The sequence below is a fragment of the Suncus etruscus genome, chromosome 16 (genome assembly GCF_024139225.1).
Source record: "Suncus etruscus isolate mSunEtr1 chromosome 16, mSunEtr1.pri.cur, whole genome shotgun sequence".
NCBI lineage: Eukaryota > Metazoa > Chordata > Mammalia > Eulipotyphla > Soricidae > Suncus > Suncus etruscus.
In genome coordinates this window covers 72,302,546-72,324,288 of record NC_064863.1, presented here as the reverse complement: position 1 = coordinate 72,324,288, position 21,743 = coordinate 72,302,546, and the positions used below count along the sequence as shown (strand labels likewise).

The 21,743-nt window shown below is 40.6% G+C and overlaps 1 protein-coding gene across 1 annotated transcript; it reads left to right on the top strand.

The window, feature by feature from the left end:
* Window positions 1-6,266: 6,266 nt before the first annotated feature.
* PLAC8 (placenta associated 8) lies at window positions 6,267-19,879 on the top strand. Its single transcript, XM_049790301.1, has 3 exons — window positions 6,267-6,410; window positions 8,598-8,722; window positions 19,775-19,879. Exons 1-3 carry the CDS (start codon window positions 6,287-6,289, stop codon window positions 19,877-19,879), a joined length of 354 nt encoding a protein of 117 aa, XP_049646258.1. The 5' UTR covers window positions 6,267-6,286.
* Window positions 19,880-21,743: the final 1,864 nt, after the last annotated feature.

The window sequence follows — 21,743 nt, the reverse complement described above, 5'->3', positions numbered from 1 at the left end:
CATCTTGGATATGTACAGTGTCATATGTCATATGAATGGTGTATAAATCTTTTGTTTCATTTAAAGTTTGGGTTCTTCAGCTAATAAGTCTCACAAATGGAGTTTCACTCATGTCAGTTTGGCCACAGACAATGGTTCCATTTTTTGCAACATCACATCCAGTTTCTTTGTATCATTTCTTTGTGTGTGTGTGTGTGTGTGTGTGTGTGTGTGTGTGTGTGTGTGTGTGTGTGTATGTGTGTGGTTTTCGGGTCACATCCGGCAGTGCTCAGGGGTTACTCCTGTCTCCATGCTCAGAAATTGCTCCTGGCAGGCCCAGGGGACCATATGGGACACCAGGATTCGAACCGATGACCTTCTGCATGAAAGACAAACACCTTACCTCCATGCTATCTCTCTGGCCCTCTTTGTATCATTTCTTACATGTATATATAATCCTTTAAAAACTTTTGTTCATAGTCTTTATTTTCATGATTCTGCAATTTAAACCTTTTTGAAATGAAATCAACCTCCAAGATGGTTTAAAATTGCAACCTGGGCCCGGAGAGATAGCACAGCGGTGTTTGCCTTGCAAGCAGCCGATCCAGGACCAAAGGTGGTTGGTTCAAATCCCGGTGTCCCATATGGTCCCCCGTGCCTGCCAGGAGCTATTTCTGAGCAGACAGCCAGGAGTAACCCCTGAGCACCACTGGGTGTGACCCAAAAAGCTTAAAAAAAAAAAAAAAAGAAAAAAAAAGAAATAAAATTGCAACCTTTTACACTAGAAAAATGCTGGAGTTTAAATATGTAGTAAGAATATGCAGTAGTACAGTAGTTCTAGAGTGCCTATACATGGAGATCAGAGTCCTGTTTCTTTCTTTCTTTTTTTTATTGAGACCAATGTGAATTATAAGTCTTTCACAGTTATATTTAAGGTTCACAGTGAATTAGGGCAATATCCACCACCAGCATTGACCTCCCTTTACCCCTATTCCCAGCATGCACCCCATATCTCCACCCTTAGCCCCCTGGGCTGTTAGTGTAACAGGTATAGCTTGTTATATTTTGAGTCTCTTGAGTCTATTGTCGTTGACTTTGGGTTGGGTATTTAAGGCTGATCTTTTTTTTTTTTTATTTCTACTCAATGTTCCTGAAACTGCTTATCCCTGATACTATCCACTTTTTCTCCCTCAATTATGAGGCAGAACAGAAAGAGATTTTATCTCTTTGAAATATTTATAAAGAGGAAACATTCTGTTGGGAAAAAAAAGGAAAAAGTTTGGGCCAGAGCAATGGCGCAGCAGTAGGATGTTTGCCTTGCATGCGGTTAACCCAGGACGAACTGCAGTTTGATCCCCCAGGCGCCCTATATGGTCCCCCAAGCCAGGAGCGATTTCTGAGCGCATAGTCAGGAGTAACTCCTGTGTGTCACCTGGTGTGGCCCAAAAAAACAAAAAAAAAAGAAAGAAAGAAAGAAAGAAAGAAAGAAAGAAAGAAAGAAAGAAAGAAAGAAAGAAAGAAAGAAAGAAAGAAAGAAAGAAAGAAAGAAAGAAAGAAAGAAAGAAAGAAAGAAAGAAAGAAAGAAAGAAAGAAAGAAAGAAAGAAAGAAAGAAAGAAAGAAAGAAAGAAAGAAAGAAAGAAAGAAAGAAAGAAAGAAAGACAGAAAAATAGTACTTATATCAGTGAGTACTTCAAACAGTAAGTTTGAAAAGCTGTAGCCGTAAACCAATATTGGAAAAAACAAAAACATCCCTCCCCCCAAAAAAAGCAGAAAAAAGATTTTTTTAAAATAGGTCTAATCAGACAGAAAGCCAGAAAATGTTTTCTTCCATGTACTACCTTTCTGTTTCCCAGTAAGGTGGCAATAAGGATACACTAAACATCGCTGCTTGCTGGATGAAAGGAAGAAAGTAATTTTTTTTAGTTGTTAAATTCTTTTAGGCAGGTTAAAACCATCAAATAAAACAATACATTGTATTTAGATAGTCCCCACCCTGCACTAAGAATACCCCTTTCTGGTGGGAAATGGTTTCATTTTCAAATAATAGAAACAAAGATTGAACAGTGCTAGACTCTGGCCAATAGAAACCTTTTGCTCTTTGTCCTGTGATTTGCAGACGATTCACTTTCTTCTTCCTTTCATAGCTCTATCACTTCAAGTGAGTTTTTCTTCAGTCACAGAGCACTCTCAGGGCAGACTGCATCTTTGAAACTGTGAGTTTTATGTTAACTACTTTAAATGCTTACCTGGGGAGGGGTGAGAAGATACTTTCTTTAAAATATTTAATTCTTTTTTCCTTACATGATACATTTCTTAATTGATTGCTTGAGTTTAGGGAATGTTGTTCAGTTCAACAGGTTTGTGGCAAGCTTGTGAGATGTTCCAAATGTGGAGAGCCTGAACCCAGCAATAAATACAAGTCAGGTAGAGTGTGCCCCGCTCTGGTCGTGATTTCACTGTTTTTCAGTGCTTACGTATATTCTTGGGCTAGTCTTATTTCTTTGTGCTTTGAAATGGTTCACTTGATTTTATCTCTTTTAAATATTTATAAACATGAAAAGGAGCTTGTAGATTTAGCTACTAAATCATGAAAGTCCTTAGATTTCCAGAAAGAAAATAAGAAAAGCAGACCGGAATGTTTCATAATTAAATTTTGGTGCTTTGTGTATATGTCACAGATCATATTAGATAACTATAAGAGGAGAGATTGTGAGTGTAAATGTTTTCAAACAAATAAAGTCCCTCAAAATTTAATATCAAAAACACCTACAAGAGGAAATTTAAGCAAGATTTAGTAACTAAACTGATTGATATTCATTTTTTTTTTGAAGAAAGTTGTTTTTCCTTCTTTTCTAATTTTTTTTTCCGTTTGTTTTTGGGCCATGCTTGGCATGCTCAAGGGTAAGTTACCCCTGACTCTGTGATCAGAAATCACTTTTGATAGTTCTTAGGGGACCATGTGAGGAGCTGAGTTGGCCATGTGTAAGGCAAGCACCCTATCATTGCATTATATTTCTGGCCCCAATATTGCTTTTTTTCTGTCTTAGATCTTCTCCTCCATTTCAACCTGAACACACCAGGTGTAGCTCCAAAGCCAAACAAACAAAACTATAGATATTTAATAGCTGCACCCAAAGTATTTGCAGTTATTTGGAACATTTTTGCATTTGTTTATGTTTTATATTTTGTTGCACCATAAGGATCCCTAGAATCCTAGAAATATAGTATGTAAACCATAGAGCTGCATAAGAGTGTTTGCTTCTCTTCTCATTTTACTAACAAGAAAGCATTGCTTGTTTGTTATTGCTTGTATATATACCTTGCAATCTCCTAAGAGAGGTGACAAGAACCTTTTCAGAATAACACCAAATGGTCAATGGGAGTTTGAAAAGCTGCTTCTCTGCAGGGCTCTGTGTGCTTGCTAGCTGAGTAAAGCAGATCAGCCCCATGTTGTTAATAACCCACCAAACATGAGAAACCCATGAAGTCTACTCTACTCAGTGCCCAGCCTGAGAGACCTGAGTGAGCACAGTCCCCATTCTGAGAGAGGCGGTCTTATCGAGGAAACAGAAACTTAAGCACCTTGAGGGTGAGGCTAAAGGAAGAAAGCAAAGGAAGCTCTTGCCTTCTAGAGCAGAGGACAGTCAGCCATGCCTTAGCTGCTTGGCCTGAGATAAGGCCATCTGTTTCAGAGGCACAGGGAGAATGCACTGGTCTCAAGCTGTTCCAGGGGCAAGCAAATAGTTGGTGTCAACACACCTGTACTGAGGGTAGGAAGCCACCATGAACACTACCTTCACTTACTGAAAATGTCTAGTGAATTCCACCTGTAGTCGCAGAAAGCTGCTGAGAGGCTTGGAGCTAGAGGAAGTGAGTGACTAAAATCTATTTAGTTTTTGCCCTGGCAGGGAAGGGGCAAAAACATTTATCATAAATCGTGATGTGGTGGTGCAAGGAAGCATTTAGAGAACATTTTATTTAGTTTACTTACCTTTTTTCGCTTTATTACTGGTTTACAAGACCATAAATTTCAGGATACAGTTTCATACCTCTGTGTCTAACTAAGCCTGACCGCACATTCCTCCCACTTCCTTTCCTGCCCCTTCAGGTGGCACCCCTCCGCCCAGTCACACTGAGTCAGAGTTAGTTTTGTTCCCAAGAACACATTTAAATGAACTGAGAAGTACATTTTATGGCTGCAAATTATATCTCAATAAAGCTATTTTTAAAAAGCACACAGCTACCATAAATTCTTCATCCAGTTTTCCTTATTGGGGAACAGGGTAGGCCACACCCAGTGGCTCAAAATTTACATATGGCTCTGAGTTTGAGGGTTACTCTTAGGGACTCTTATGCAGTGCTGGGGATTGAACTAAGGGTGGTCATGATAAAAAAAAAAAATGCCTTAACCCCTAGATTATCTCTTTAGCCTTTTAACTTTCAGGTCTCAAAAGACATTCCAGGGTATTTTTTTACTTTCCACATTAAGTCCTAAACGTAGTCATTTCTCCATTGTACTCCAGTTTTATTCTATTGGAAAATTATGTCTAGTGATCAGGGTTTGAGCCAAGATGTATTTATTAATATTGGATGATAGGGGCTGGGTTGATAGATTGAAGGTCAGGAAGGAGTGCCGGCCTTGCACTTCAAGGACCGAGTCAATCCCCGGCTCCACCTTGCCTCCCAATCTCTACTAAATGTAGCCCTGGGGATCCCCTAAGCACTATCTGATGATACTGATGACCTAAGCACTTTGGGACCTGAGCAAATCTATCCCTCTCAGCTGAATATTAACTGTCCAGATGCTCAACTGGGTAATATCATCAGGAGTGGGCCCATGATAATCTGAGCACTGCTTGGGAAGCAAGTTGGGTTGCTCTTGCTCTAAAATAAAGCTCAGTGAATAAGGCTTAAAATAGATTTATGTTTACAGAAAAACATATGTATGTGTATGATGCAAAGTTGCTTTTGGCAAATGGAGAGCTTCCTGTAAATTCATTTGAATTTGTACTTAGCTGTGGTCTGTTTATTATTACCCATCCCAACAGGTTTGTTCCTAACGCTCCCTCATACGCTTACTTCCTTTGCATGATGACTCAATTACATTGAAAAGAGCTCATGAGACTATTTCCCATCTACCACAAGCCACACTAGCCCTGACCTTGTAAAGACCTTTTCCCACATGCCCTTCTCTGAACTCCCTACCCAAGTTAACAACTGTGGCATTTGGAGTGACTGTGTGTCGTGCCTGGGCACGCTATGCCTCCCTGTCTAGGATCTGGAAGTTGAATGACTCCTTTACTTTTCTGTACTTAAGTACGAATTCGTGATCCTTAGAGATCCTACAAAGGAAGATTCTTGTGTGTGCACGTACAATTCCATATTTGCTGTTTCTTTCTCTGAGAATGAAAAAATCTTTAATCTCATCAGCCACAATATATCTGCTCACATCGAATGTGTATTTTTATGTCATGTACATATAATTGTTTAATATAATATTGCTCATCTAAATCTCTTAACGTAGGCAAAGACTTTAAGCCTTTGTATATGAATATGTTTCGTTAATCCTCAGTTTATGGATATTGAACTCATTCTCTAAAAAAATCATTAATGCTTTTAATAGTACCAAAACCTCTCTGTGTGGCTGTATCACATCTTAACCAACTATTTGCATTCACATACATAAATATTTGAATTGTTTACAGTATTTTGCAAAAACGTACCCTGTTACTTTAAATACTCCCCTGTACATATATATTTACGTCATTAGACAGCATTAAGACAAACTCGTAGGAGTGGGATTATTGGTGGTAAGCTAGTGGAGTAAGTGGTAAGAGAAATTTTTTTTGTGACTTTGTTAGAGAGGCACACATAGGGGTGGCTCAGGGCTCTATGGTGCTCATTTGAACATGCGGTGCTGGGGGTCTGTGGAGTGCAAAGCAAGCTCTTCCTCTGTCCTAACTCTCTGAGAAGTGAACACTTCAGAAAGGCCTGTTGTCTCTCATTTGCACCTTTCCGCCATCTTGGCTAGTTGCTCACTGGTTTCCTGCTTGTGTGTGAATACAATTGTGTGGTACATGTCTGCAAGGCACAAACAATGTTGTGCTGCCCTCTGAGCCAAGAGAAACACCTGTTTACCTCACCAGGTCAATGAATCCCTTCCTGGGGGGCCTTCATGCTCTGAGGGTTGGAATGTTCTTTAGTGATCCATCCTGCACTGATGCTTCCAACTGATATCTGGACGCTGCTTACTCAGTCTATGTTTTCCTTTTCATCTCCCAGGCCTTGACAGACCCTGCACCAAAAATGCAAGTTCCATCGCAGCCTTCACAGCCTGTGGTGATTGTGACTCAGCCTGGATATGGCCCTGGAACCCAGAACTCCAACTGGCAGACTGGCTTGTGTGACTGTTTCAGCGACTGCGGCGTCTGTAAGTGTGGCGACACCTGGTGATTCCAGCAGAGGCGAATGACCAGAACCAAATACTATTCTCATTCCTTCTCTAGTGTGTGTGACCAGTTCTGACCTCTAACAGCACATTTTGTATGGAATGAACTAGGCCTCTCTGCTCTTAGTTCATTCTATGTCAGGGCCAAAAGATAAAACAGGGATAAAAAAAAAAAACTTGCATTGCACAAGATCAACCCAGTTCTATCCCCATGACATCATATGAGCACCACCAGGAGTGGTTCCCGAACACAGAAACAGGAGTAAACCCTAAACATTGCTAGATGTGGTCCAATCCTCCCCTCCAATAACAATGCTACTTTAAAATTAATATATACTCTTTGGAACCTTTGGGATAATACAGCAAGTAGGAATCTTGCTTTACACATGGTCCATCCAGGTTCACATCTCAGCATCCCATATAGTCCCCTAAACCCCATCAGGAGTAATTCTTGAGCAACGAGCCAGGAGTAACTCCTGAGCATGTCTAGATGAGGCCCCAAAATAAGCAAAAAAAAAACAAAAATCAACATACACTCCAAGAACAGTCTTATTCCTATCATTAGTTCAGGAGTTAAGTTCTAATGAACAGGCTGGCTTAATGATTACAGAAATACTGTGTGAAATTAAAAAGGATATTTTATTTTATTTTATTTTATTTTGGTGTTTGAGTCAGTCACACCTGGCAGCACTCAGGGGTTACTCCTGGCTCTATGCTCAAAAATCACTCCTGGCAAGCTCGGGGGACCATATGGGATGCCGGGATTCGAACCACCGTTCTTCTGCATGCAAGGCAAACACCCTACCTCCATTCTATCTCTCCGGCCCCTAAAAAGAATATTTTAAAGGTTGTTTTATATAAATAAACTCATGTCTTTGTAGTTGCATTGTGTCGAAAACACAAAGGTTAGTTTCCCCTGTGGTTTCAACATTAACTTTGATAAAACTTGGGGTGGGGGAGTACACCCAAATGGTGAGTTCAGGGATCAATCCTGGCTCTGCACTTAGACAGACAATATGGGGTAGCTGGGGTCCAACCAGGATCAGCCACATGCAAGGCAAGCACCCTACCTGCTATATAATCTTTCCAGCCTAAGAAAATTTTTCCAAAAAATTAATACTTTAAGATTTTTTTACATACTAGAAAATAGATATTTCTAGAGACAATCAACTTATTAGGGAAAATGTCTATAACCACTTAGTTTTCTTTGTGGGGTGTGATTAAGAAGACCACATCCAGCAGTGCTCAGGGCTTATTCCTGGCTCTGTATTGGACTTAGGAGACCATATGTGGTGCCAGGGATCAAACCAGGATCAACCACATGCAAGGCAAGCACTTTGGACCCTGAGCTTTGTTTTCTTTTTATGAGCCTACACTTGGAAGAAAGGAAATTTAGGGGTGAGAAAGTGGAATCAGGGTATATAAAGTGCTAAGTTGTCAACCAAGAAACAAGTATCTCTGTCTACAAAACAATTTCTCTGAAGTTTATTTGTCTGTTTCACATGTCTCATAGTGTCCTGATAAGAGTAAAGAATCTTTGGGGCTGGAGCAATAAGTCACTTGCCTTGCACAGAGCTGACCCAGGTTTGATCCTCAGCATCCTATATGGTCCCCTGAACATCGCCATGAGTGATTTCTGAATGCAGACCCTGGAGGAACTCTTGAGTATTGTCAGGCGTGGCCCCCAAACCAAAAACAACTAATGTACTAATGAAATTAAAGTTTAAAATAACCAGTTTATAATTATGTTGAAAAAATCATAGATCAGGCAACATTTTCTTCTCAGATCACTGGAGGCCCCATTTCTGTGGGTGATCCTTGGCATGTTGAGTAAAGTGCTCTCGGAAAACTTTTCATGTTATCTGTCTTCCCTTATTTCAAGCAGGAATGTTGTGAGTATTCAGGATTATCTCTAGATACATGGGCAGTGTCCAGTGACTTGGGTCAATCAATGGATAAAAGCAGTGCTATTTTAAAAGTAGGCATATTTTCCAAAGTACAGTCATTCCTGGAATGACTGGGTTGGAAAAAAATAAAAGCTATTGCAAAGCTGAGCAAGAGACTGAGGACAGACTTGATGGTAGGACATGTGGACTGTGGTGTGTGAAAGTAACTGACCATCTTAATGAAAACAATGAAATAGCATGCACTCTCGTTTCATGCATCTAGGTCTCTGTGGCATATTTTGTTTCAATTGCCTTGCCTGTCAAGTTGCATCTGACATGAATGAATGCTGTCTGTGCGGGACAAGTGTTGCCATGAGGACCATGTACCGGACCCGATATGGCATCCCTGTAAGTCTCTTACCAGGATGTATTTACACTGAAAAATCATTGTTATAAAGGCAGAGACATTTCATGGTATTCATCATCTGAAATTTCTGAGTTTTCCTAGACATGCAGGTTTGTCTTTATTTATTCTTTTGAAAACCCTTGAATATAAACAACTTTCATTTTTAAGATGATTATTGTAGTATATGAAAGTTTCCATAAGATCATTCTTGGAATTGTTGTATATAAAAGTATTTCCTTAGGATTGTTCTGTGACTATTGCCCCACCTAGCCCATCCAGGTGGGGCGCTGTGGAGTTGGCAATAAATAGCTTGATGGACAGGGGGAGAGGGGTCCTTTTGCGAAAGCTGTTTGCAGGCTGCAAGAGGATTCTCTCACTCTCTCTTTCCCAATCTTTTACACCCTATCCTTCTTGTCTGTGTGGATTATTATTTGCTGCGGATAAATTCTACCAAGGTCTCCCCCCGAAAGGGGACAAGGGCATAGGAAGTAATTTCTCATTCTGGGGACTGTTCTTGGATTCACAAATACCCAACAAAGGATTTAACAGCCAAGATAAAAGGACCCCTCTCCCCTGTCCATCAAGCTATTTATTGCCAACTCCACAGCGCCCCACCTGGAAGGGCTAGGTGGGGGCAATAGTCACAGAACAATCCTAAGGAAATACTTTTATATACAACAATTCCAAGAATGATCTTATGGAAACTTTTTCATATACTACAATTATCATACAGCAGAAGAGAATTCTTCAGTGCATGACCTATATTGCTTTATTAAATCTTTACACCATCTGTTTTAACTAGGCAGGTCTACCACATTTTAGAGATAAGAATTTTTTTTTTTTTTTGGTTTTTGGGCCACACCCGGCGGTGCTCAGTGGTTCCTCCTGGCTGTCTGCTCAGAAATAGCTCCTGGCAGGCACGGGGGACCATATGGGACACCGGGATTCGAACCAACCACCTTTGGTCCTGGATCGGCTGCTTGCAAGGCAAACACAGCTGTGCTATCTCTCCGGCCCAGAGATAAGAATTTTAAAGTTCTAAGTCTTAGAATCTAAGAGATGGAGCATTTTGCCCAAAGATATGCTATTCACCTCTAAATTTCCATTCATGCATATTTCATTTTACATAAGTTTCAATATAATTATTGGGAGATGTTTATCATGCTTCTCCAGGAAAACAGATTTTAAGGAATTGACATTGTGATTGTGGGAGCAGCCTGTTGACAAAATTCCTTTTTGCTCAAATTTCTTTCTACTAAGACCTAGTGATTTAAATGCTAGTTTCATCTGAAAAATGCCTTCACAGAAATATTTAGGGTCATATTTTACCAAGCTTGTGTGCAGTATTGACCTAGTCAACACATCCAATTATCCATTATTGGATCTAAGAGACAGTACCATGAGTAAAGTATTTGCCTTTCATGAAGCCAACTTCTGGCAATTTCTGGCAGTGTATATGATCCCCCAAACCTCACTAAGAGTTATCCCTAAGCAAACAGCCAGGAGCAAGCAGTAATTAAGCACAACAAATTATCCATCATAGTATACTAATATTTTTAGAAAAATATATTATCCCAATGAAAATCTATCTAAAATTGTATTAAGTTTTTAAATATAAAATAATATATACTGGGCCCGGAGAGATAGCTCAGCGGCGTTTGCCTTGCAAGCAGCCGATCCAGGACCTAAGGTGGTTGGTTCGAATCCCGGTGTTCCACATGGTCCCCCGTGCCTGCCAGGAGCTATTTCTGAGCAGATAGCCAAGAGTAACCCCTGAGCATGAGCCGGGTGTGACCAAAAGAAAAACTTTAAAAAAAAAAAAATATATATATATATATATATACTAATGATACTTTTAGGGTTAAGTTTTTGTTTGTTTGTTTGGAGCCACACCCAGAAATTCCCAGGGGTTACTTCAGGCTCTGATCTCAGGAATTACTAGTCTTGGCAATAATACGGTACCTGGGTCAGCTATGTGAAAGGCAAGTGACCTACCACTATACTATTGCTCCAACCCCATTAGGGACACCGGGATTCGAACCAACCACCTTAGGTCCTGGATCGGCTGCCTGCAAGGCAAACACCACTGTGCTATCTCTCCAGTCCCTCATCTTTTCTTATGACTAATATTTCATTGTGTGTATGTACCACATAATCTTTACCCACTCATCCACTCTTGGGTTGCTTCCACTTCCTGGCCATCATAAACTGCAGCAAAGAACCACTTTCACATCCAGATTTCCTAGGGCATCAATATTCCCATTTTGGTTCCTCTGTGAATACCTTTTTCTTTTTCTTTTCTTTTCTTTTTTTTAATATAATTTTTATTTTGAACATAGTGGCTTACATATTGTTGACAATAATATTTTAGGTACATATTTACATAAAATCAGGGGGCATTCCCATCACCGATTTGTCCTCCCTACACCTCCGTTTTCGTCCTACCTTCCATATCCTCCTTCCTCACCCCCGGGCTGCTAGAAAATGTGGTCCCCTCTGTACCTAGTTTACTACTTGGTAGTCTTACACCTGTTTGGTCTTGGTGCCTCCCTTATTTCCCCCTCTAACTGGGAGGCAGGACTAGATAGTTCAAGTTACGCGGTTTTGTTGGAAGAAGAGAAAAGTAATAAACTGTGGTAAAAGTCTAATACACCGAAAATGGGCAGAATCCTTCTAGAGGCTCTCATCATCAGTTTGAGAGATGAAGGAGAAAAATAAGGTGAAACACCCCAACAGTACAAAAAGAAGTGTCAAATATTCAGTGAGCACTCCAACAATAACAACGATAAGCACCACAAAAAAAGCCATGGTCTTGAGATAAAAAACATGACAGGCACATAAAGAAAGAAAAGAAGAGAAGGAAAAAATATAAATAAATATAAATGGGGACAACAACTTCAATAACCACACCAAAACAAGGAAATCGACAAGAAGTAGATAGGTAAATAAAAATTAAAAAATAATAATAAATGAATATATAAAAATAATATATAAAAAATGTTTTGTGCTTTTTGCCTTTTTTTCCCTCCTGCACTGGCACAGTAAATATTGGGGTCATTCGAAAAGGAATTCACTTGGCCTAAGAGATATGGGGTTTCTCCACCCTTGGAGTATATTGTCATGGGATTAACTATAGACTCCGTTCAGGTTCATTTACTCTCCCCTTGGTGCTTTTGTGCTGTTTGGAAAACATCTGCTCCTTCCTGGGTGATAAAATCAGACCCTGTATCTAGAGATCTCAGTATCTGTAAAGGTCCAGGAGTGGGATTTATGATGAAGTCTTTCTTTGTGGTTATAGAAGTTCTGTTCCTTCAGTGTCATTTTAATCCATCTTCTGTGGTTGGTGGTCTTTGTCTTTGCAATGATGGATGGAACCTAGGATAGTGTCTTTCATTGTGTCCAGAAGCCCTATTCCATTGCAATTGTCTCAGCCAAACCTTTGGAACTGGGGATCATGGTTGTTGTGCAGGTCATAATTCAAACCCTAGAATAGGGCTTTTTTATTGGTCCCTAGATATATACAGTCCAGTCATGGTTCTAGTAGCCAGTCATCTGTAAATCGCGATCTTGGCTTTTGGACCGACCAAAAGGTGATTTTGTTTGTTTTATCATTAGCTGGTGAGGTAGGATAACCTGCTCTTAGGTCAAGTTGTTCCCATTTTCCTCGTTGTCAGGATATCATATTAGAGCTGGCACTTGTTGGTGGCCCAGCAGTATTAAGGATGTCCCGGATGGGATTTGTTTCCTGTAGCTGTTGTGAAGAACTTTGTCGTTTCTATGTCTGGGATCCAGGGTTCAAGGCTGGCCGGATGGTGTCTAATCACCTGGGGTCTAAGTTGGGTCCGCATGACATATTTTCAAGGTGGGAGATATCCCTGTATTGTAAGCAAGTATGAGTTCTTATCCCTAGTAGATAAGAGCTCATTTTTATATGTAGGATTTCTCCTTTTATTAGTGTGCCTTTGCATGGAGAAATGGTGCTACATTGTATTGTCGGTGCATTTGGGGGTAGACATAGGAGAAAACAGAAACAGGTCACACACCCAAAAAAGATAAAAATAGGAATAAAAATATATGTGCTCACCTATGTATATGTAGAACAAACATTTTTAAAAAATGAATTAACAAAGTAATTAAAGGAACAAAGTGATGCAAGAGACTACTTTACTTTTGGGGAAAAGCAGGTAAGGAGGTGGTGTAATACAGGTCTTATACTTATGTTGGAAGTTTAGGTTGCCCCATTGTCTTTTGGGATTTTTTTGTGGTGTGTGGGTTCCCAGGCACCTTTCCATCACAGCCCCTGACCTTCTTGAGATTGGTAAAAGATTTGCGGCAGGGAGGTCTTGGAAGAGCTCTTGCATTGGGGATACTTTTAGAGCTAAGTCCGGTTTCAAGTAACAGTCCACGTTATGGGGAGTTGGTAGGGAGGGCCGCGCAGCATGAGTCCGCAGGGGAGTTGGTTGCGTTTTCTTGCAGGGGACGAGGTGTGGATTTGACTGGGTGTCCCTTCACTTGGGTGCTGGGTACTGATTCGTTGGGGTAGGAGGTCAGTCTTGATGCCTTATGGATTAAGAACTGAGGGTGAATACAGTGGGAGATCTGCATGGGATTGAGGGGCGAAGGGATAGTGGATTTCCAAAGGGGGAAAAGGGGAAAGTATATGGAAGGGGTAGGAAGGAAGAAAAGATAAAATACATTAGAAAAAAGGAAGAAGAGAAAAAAAAAGTAAAAGAGAAGAAAAGTAAAGAAAAGAAAAAAGAAAGTACTGAGAAGAAAGGAGAAAATATTAAGGAAATGTTAGTTTGCTTGAATGTGATGAGAAGGGCCTGTAGTATAAGTCTGTACATCACAGTTGCTGCTTCGGTGGTCTGACTGGTCACGTGCTTCAAATCCTAAAAGAAGGTATAACCTAGAGATAAAGTGTATGTTAAAGAGTTTTCTCTGGACATTCTCGTAGTGCAAGCTGGGTATGGTATCTCATGTGACTGAGCCCCGAGATGCCATCTTAGTTTGTCCACCCTTTGTATCCAAGAACACCTGTGGACAGAAAAGTTGAGAGGTTATTTTAAATATAGTAAGATTAAGGCATTAAAACATCGTGTTATGAGATGTTTCCATTGGAGTCAGTGATTTCCCATGGTATTCTTTACCTGTGATCCTGTATAAGATCCCTAAGGGATTATTATGGGCCTTTGTAGTAGAAGGCTGATTACATACCTGTTCTCTCAATGCTGCTGTTTCTGCTGTTGCTGGTTTCTTTGTGGTATAATGTGTAGTCAAGAGTTTGTGTTGCTCCTTTTTCTTGTATTTTGGACCCTACTCCCGAGTATATGTTGACTATTACAGTGTTTGGAGTTTCTACCCTGTTAAACCCTGTTATTTGGTTGTTGAGTATTAGTTGTCTATAAGGTGTATGTTCTAGGTGCTTCAGAAAAGTGCTATCATTCTGTTTTATCTTTTGTCTTCTGACTTACTTCGTTTAACATAATATGTTCTAGGTCCATCCACATTGCTGCAAAGTCTGTGATTGTATCATATCTGACTGCCATGTAGTATTCCATTGTGTATAGATACCACATCTTAATGATCCATTCATCTGTTGTTAGACATAGAGGTTGGTTCCAGGACTTGGCTATTATACTGAGTGCTGAGATAAATAGTGGGGTGCACACATACATTGGAATGAATGTTCTTCCAACTTGGGGGTAGATACCTAGGAGGGCAATTGCTGGGTCAAATGGCAGCTCAATTTTGAGTACTTTGAGCACTCTCCAGACTGTTCTCCATAGGTGTTGAACTAGGGGGCATTCCCACCAGCAGTGGATGGGAGTGCCCTTTCATACCGCATCCCTGCCAACACAGATTGTTCCCATTATTTTTTATGTGAGCCATCCTCACTGGTGTAAGGTGGTACCTCATTGTTGTCTTGATTTGGATCTTCCTGATGATGAGTGAAGGTGAGCATGTTTTCTTGTGTTTGTTGGCCATCCTTCTGTTGTCCTCAGAGAAGTGTCTATTTATTTCATCTCCCCATTTTTATGGCTTTATTTGGTTTTGGGGGGCTCAGCTTTCTGAGTGCTTTGTATGTTCTAGATATCAGCCCTTTATCTGATATGTCAAGTGAAAAGATTTTTTCCCCATTCTGTTAACTGTCTTTTTGTGTTAAGTAAGGTTTCTTTCGCCATGTAGAAGCTTTTTAGTTTGATGTAGTCCCATTTGTTTATGTTTGATGCTAACGTTCTTGCCATTGGTTCTTGTCATTGGTGCTCCATCCTCGAAGACATTTTTGATATATAGTTCTTCGAGTGTTCTGCCTATTTTATTCTCGATAAACTTTATAGATTCTCGTCCGATTTCAAGGTCTTTGATCCATTTTGAGTTGACTTTTGTATAAGGAGTGAAGAATGGAAAAGGAAGAAATAGAAAGCCTAAATAGACCAATCACCTCATAGGAAATTGAAGATGTAATTAAGAAACTCCCTAAGAACAAAAGTCCAGGCCCAGATGGATTTACAGGTGAATTCTATCAAACATTCCCAGAAAACTTACTTGTTTATTTTTTCGAAAAACCAACTCCTGGTCTCATTGATTTTTTGTATTTTTTTTTAGTTTCTATGTTGTTTATTTCTGCTCTGGTTTTTATTATTTCTTGCCTTCTGGTTGTGGTTGAATTTCTCTGCTGCTGTTATTCCAATTCCTGGAGGTGACCCTTTAAACTGTTGATTTTGTCATTTTCCTGTTTCTTGATATAGGCCTGTATTGCTATGAGTTTCCCCCTAAATACTGCTTTTGCTGTGTCCCACAAATTTTGACAAGTTGTCTCTTCATTATCATTTGTTTCGAGGAATCTTTTTATTTCTTCCTTGAGTTGCTCTTTGATCCAGCTGTTGTTGAGCAGCATGTTGTTTAATCTCCAGGTATTAGTTTTTCTCCATTGCTTCTTCTTGAAGTCAATTTTGACCTCTGTTGCATAGTGATCTGATAGGGTGCTTCTAATGATCCTTACATTTGTGGTCTTATATAGGTTGGCTTTGTATCCTAAGACATGATCTATTCTGGAGAAGGTTCCATGTGGGCTTGAGAAGAATGTGTATTCTGCTTTCTGGGGATGGAGGGCCCTATATAAGTCTATTAGCCCTAGATCTTCTAATTTTTCATTTAGAGCTCTTATTTCTTTGCTATTTTTCTGTTTGGTGGATCTGTCCAGTGGTGATAGTGGAGTATTGAGGTCCCCTACTATTATATTTCCCTTCATGTGTTTCTTCAGATTTGTGAGCAGTTGCCTCACATATTTTGCTGGCTCTACATTAGGTGCATAGATATTGACCAGGGTTAGTACTTCTTGATTAATGTTCTCCCAATCAGTAAGTAGTGACCCTCTTTGTCTCTGATCACTTTCTTGAGGTTGAATGCAATTTGGTCTGATATAAGAATGGCTGTCCCTGCTCTTTTTTGTTTTCCATTGACCTGAATAATTACTTTCCATCCTTTTATTCTTTTTTGTTTGTTTGTTTGTTTGTTTGTTTGTTTTTGGGCCACACCCGGTGGTGCTCAGGGGTTACTCCTGGCTCTCTGCTCAGAAATAGCTCCTGGCAGGCACAGGGGACCATATGGGACACCGGGATTTGAACCAACCACCTTTGGTCCTGGATCGGCTGCTTGCAAGGCAAACGCCACTGTGCTATCTCTCCGGGCCCCTCCATCCTTTTATTCTAAGCCTGTGTTTATCCTGTAGTTGTAGGTGTGTTTCTTGCAGACAGCAGAAGTCCGTTTTATTTTTCCTAATCCAGTTCTCTACTATGTGTCTTTTAATTGGAGAGTTTAGTCCGTTGACATTTAGGGAGATTATTGACAGAGATGACTGTTGTGCAGTTGTGTGTGTAGGATGGGTTTTGTTACAATCGGGGGTTTGGATTGTGTAATTAGTCTCTGAGTAGGTCGTTTAGGATCGGCTTTGTTTGCACAAATAGTTCAAGTTCGTTCTTGTTTGAGAATGTTTTTAGTCTGCCCTCCCATATGAATGATAGTTTTGCTGGATATTGGACCCTAGGTTGGAAATTTCTTTCATTCAGTAGTTTAAATATGTCATTCCACACTCTTCTTGCTTGAATTATTTCAAATGGGAGATCTGGTTTGATTCTTATGTCCCTTCCTTTGTACTTGAGGGTTTTTTTCTCCCTTATTGCTTTAAGGAGTTCATCTTTCTCTTCGTTTTTTTGCCATTTGGATTACTATATGTCTTAGTGTTGGTTTATTAGGGTCTATTTTATTAGGGACTATCTTCACTTCCTGAATTTGCACTGAAGTTTCTTTCCAGAGGGTGGGAAAGTTCTCTGCTATTATTTCCCTGACTACTTGTTCTTCCCCTTTTCCTATTTTCTCCCCCTCTGGTATACCCACAATTCTTAGATGGTTTCTTTTGTCCTTGTTCATTAGATACTGGACTTTTCCTTCCAGTGCTTTGCCTTTTATTTCTTTGTTGGTTTCTTGGTCACTTTCGGTTTGCAGTTTTCCTTCGAGTTCTTCAATGTGCTTCTCCAACTCTGTGTTTCTGCTCATAAGGCTTGTTACTTGTCTTTTAATTCCTTCAATTCTTTTTGTATGAAATCTCTCATGTTCTTTAACATTTCTTCTTTAATTTGGCTGATTTGTTCATCCATAGATTTCTTATACTCGGTAGCTAGCGTTTCTTTCATTTCTTTTATCAATTCTTGCATTTCCTTCTTCATGGCTGCTTTTAGGTCTCCTTCCCATGGATCTGTGTGTTTTGGTGGACTTGGAAACTTGCTAGGGTTTGTCTCCATATTTCCAGATATTAGGGTTCTCCTTGATTTACCCATATTTCTTTGCATTTATTGGTGTGGTTTGGAGTGCTGTGCCTTCTAAATTCAGCCTGCTTTGGTCCCCCGTGGCATGGGGATGGGTCCCCTCCCTGAGCGTGGTTCTAGAGGGTGTTGTTAGGTGAGCTCACTGAGGTTTGGCTCATCCTGTGCTCTTTATGTAGCCTGATCTGTTGCTTTTCCCTTTTGTTGTCAGCTAGTTCAGGTCCTCTCCTGGGCACAATGGTGGAGGGCACTGTTGAACTTAGCTCCTTTGGCCCCCCTCCCCTATCTGGAAGTCAGCCCTCCTTCAGTGGGTCTGGTCAATTTCCTTCTCCTTATTCCTGCCAGCTGGTGCAGTTCTGCTCCTGGCCACAATGGTTAAGAGCACTATTTAGCCTAGCTCTCTATCCTCCCTCCCCTCTCTGGAAGTCAATGGAGCTCCGCCCCCTCCGAGCCTCAGGAGAAGAAATTCCCATAGTCAAACCCACCCAGTAACTACCCTCAGCCCTTGGGGAGTCTCAGGTCCACTCCAGGGCTCAGGGGGGTAGGCTGCTCTAGGTTAGCCAAAGATCCAGGTAGCAGGCCCAAGCTCACCCAGTCTATTGGTCCTAGCCCATCCCAGCTGTGCAGAGTGGGTCAGGTGCAGGGTTCTCCTCACCCTGTCTGCACTCAGCTCAGGCTTGGGTCCCTGGGAGGGGCTTGAGGTGTGGTGGCCAGAATCCTGTCTCAGGCTCCCACGTGGAGTGTGGAGGTCTTCTTTTATTTTTGGGGGGTTGGGGGGAGGTTGGGTTTGGCCACAACAGGTAACATGCAGGGGTTACTCCTGGCTATGTGCTCAGAAATTGCTCCTGGCTTGGGGGATCATATGGGACACTGGAGGATCAAACTGAGGTCTGTCCTAGGCTAGCGCGCACAAGGCAGGCACCTTACCGCTTGCGCCATCGCTCCCGCCCCTCTGTGAATACTTTTTGCATGTATTTGTGTGGCACAAAGTTGAAAACTTAGTTCTGAATCGACCCAGTTCTGGAAGCCTCCATTACCTTGAAGGCTTACATTATTCTCAATCTTCCTCCTTTCTTAGTTCATTTTTGAACTCAAGACTTGGTTAATGTGCTGTCACACAGATGGGTTAGATTTCAGATTCCTTAACTCTATTTTAATTTTTTCCATCAATATAATCTCATTTATTTCCCAAAAATGCCCCCAAATTTCTGACTCTCTAAATACCCCATTTATTAAAACTCTGTAAGTAAATAGGTTTTTGTTCCTTTGTTTTGTTTGTTTGGGAGCTGTACCCGGCAGTGCTCAGGGCTTATTCCTGCCTTTGTACTCAAGGATCATTTCTGGCAGGTCCAGAGATGGGGTGCCAGGGATTGAACCCGAGTCTGACATGTGCAAGGCAAGCACCTTAGCCACAGAGCTATTAGTTTAGTTCTTGAATTTAGTATTTTCATTATGATAGCTGCATCTTGGGAGATGAATCATAAGAACATATTTTGGTCACTTTCCCTGTTTTTCCTTGTGTTGATGTGTGTATGTATATGCATATGTGTGTGTTTGGACCACACCTGGCCTGTGCTCAGAAAATGTGCAGGCATAGAACCTGGGCATGCAATCAACCCATTGAGCTCTAACTTCTACTCAGTTCTTGGCCTTGTATTTTTCCATTTACTTATGGGGGGGGGGAACCCCACAAACTCAAAGATTTCTGCACTATAGTTGGCACACGGTTTCCTTCTGGCCAGATTACTCTCACCTGTCACTCTGAGCAAGCTACTCTTTCCTCCTGGGGGTTAGCTCTCACCCAAGATCCGTTTGGCCCTGGACAACTCATGGTCTTCTCTCCTGTTAGACTCCTGATTCTCCCCTTATGCCTTTCATTCATATTTAGCTTATTCCCTCAGTTGGATGAGGCATCAGAGCCACCACCAAAGGCGATGGAAACAGCCACAACAGGGAATTCTGAAATTTCACTTCGTGAAATTTCTCATTTTATCCTATTGATCATTTGGTTGGATACCTTTTATTTTCACAGTGTAGCAAAGTGCAGTCACAAAGAAACCAAGATTTTATAGAAGAACCCATATAGAAGTGTTTTCTTACATAAATTTACCTGAAGTTTGAATTTAGGAATCAATATTTTCTTCTTCTCTTTCAAATTCTTGTGAAATCTACATGCCTCAGTTTCCAAGGTGAATTGAACATTTCTTTTTCTTTTATGTCTTCCCACAGGGATCCATTTGTAATGACTTTATGGTGACCACTTGCTGTCCTCTTTGCTCTCTTTGCCAAATTAAGAGAGACATCAATAGAAGGAGAACCATGCGTACTTTTTAAAAAACAAACAAACAAACCCAAATATGGTAAGTCTCAGAATCTATGGATTTTTTTTCAAACTATATATAAAATGTTGAAAATTAGGTATTCTTTTTGAATAATTCAGTTTTAGCAATTCCTCGGGTTTCCCACATAGTGTTTTATAACAAAGTGGGTTTTATTTTTGTCTTATGAAAGATGGCATTATTCATTCTCTCAGGCTGCCATAACAAAGTACAACAGCCTAAACATCTTTGACAACAAACTTCATTCCAGTTTTGGATGCTGGAAAATTCAAGATCCACGGCCAGACGGCCAGACAGTTGAGTTTCTCCCTGAAGGCTCTCGTCCCCAATTACCTTCTTTTCCCAATGCCTTCCAATGATGAGAGAACTCTCTGGTCTCTTACAAGCAAACAGTTCTTAATGGGGGTCCTCACTTTTTGATCTTTTATAAAATTGATCATCTCCATAAGGTTCCATTTCCTAAAACCATCACATTGGGGCTAGGGTCACAAAACAAATTTTGGAGGCACACACACACACACACACACACACACACATTGACAATAAAATTTAAGTCCTATTTTAGTAAGTAAATCTAAACTTCACAAAATCTGATTGGTTTATTGGCAAAGAAATTTCCACTTAAAAATAGTAGAGATGGGCCCGGAGAGATAGCACAGCGGTGTTTGCCTTGCAAGCAGCCGATCCAGGACCAAAAGGTGGTTGGTTCGAATCCTGGTGTCCCCTATGGTCCCCCATGCCTGCCAGGAGCAATTTCTGAGCAGACAGCCAGGAGTAACCCCTGAGCAACGCCGGGTGTGGCCCAAAAAGCCAAAAAAACAAACAAACAAAAAATAGCAGAGACATAAAAGAAATAGAAAACATGTTCCCTTCCTAAGACAGACAAGAGAAATTAGCAGTTACAAAACAGTAAAGCAAATAAAAATTACCTGTTAGCTAATTGATTGGGACATAAAGCACTAAACAACGAGGGAAAGTTAAATAGAAAAGCCCTATAGGAAAAGATGAGCTTTGAAAGAGAAATATAGGTTTTTTTGAGATGTGATCTAAAAATTTTTCCTTTCAAATTTCAGTCATATCTCAACTGGTTTTTCGAAAATTTTCAGAATTTGCTATCAAGTACTTAGCAAAGTAGGAGTCGACATAATTTTGTGAGTCCAGTATAGAATATTTCTTGAATATAGGCAGAAAACATTCAGTTTTCCATTCCTGATAATTTTCTGCTCAAGTGAATGAGGACTATTGAAAAATAACTCTTAGAAGATCTGTCAACGGGCCCGGATAGATAGCACAGCAGCATTTGCCTTGCAAGCAGCCGATCTAGGACCAAAGATGGTTGGTTCAAATCCCGGTGTCCCATATGGTCCCCCGTGCCTGCCAGGAGCTATTTCTGAGCAGACAGCCAGGAGTAACCCCTAAGCAACGCCGGGTGTGGCCCAAAAACAAAAAAACAAACAGAAGATCTGTCAAAATATTAATTTATAATTTAATCTAATAAAATAATTTAATCTAACAAAATATTATTTTATCAACAAATAATGTATCAAATACCTCTAAAAAATAATGATACCTTATCTTGGTGGTCTTCCTCTCAAATCCTAAAATTCTAGTTTATTCATGAAAATACAAAAGATTAATCCAAATTGAGGCATGTTTTCTAATATACTTGGCAAATACTCCTCAAAACTGCCAAAAGGATGGGACCGGAGCAGTGGTGCAGCGGTAGGGATTTTGCCTTACACGCTGGCTGACCTAGGACAGACCACAGTTCAATCCCCCGAAGTCCCATATGGTCCCCTGTGCCTGCCAGGCGCGATTTCTGAGCACATAGCCAGGAGTAACCCCTGAGCATCACCGGG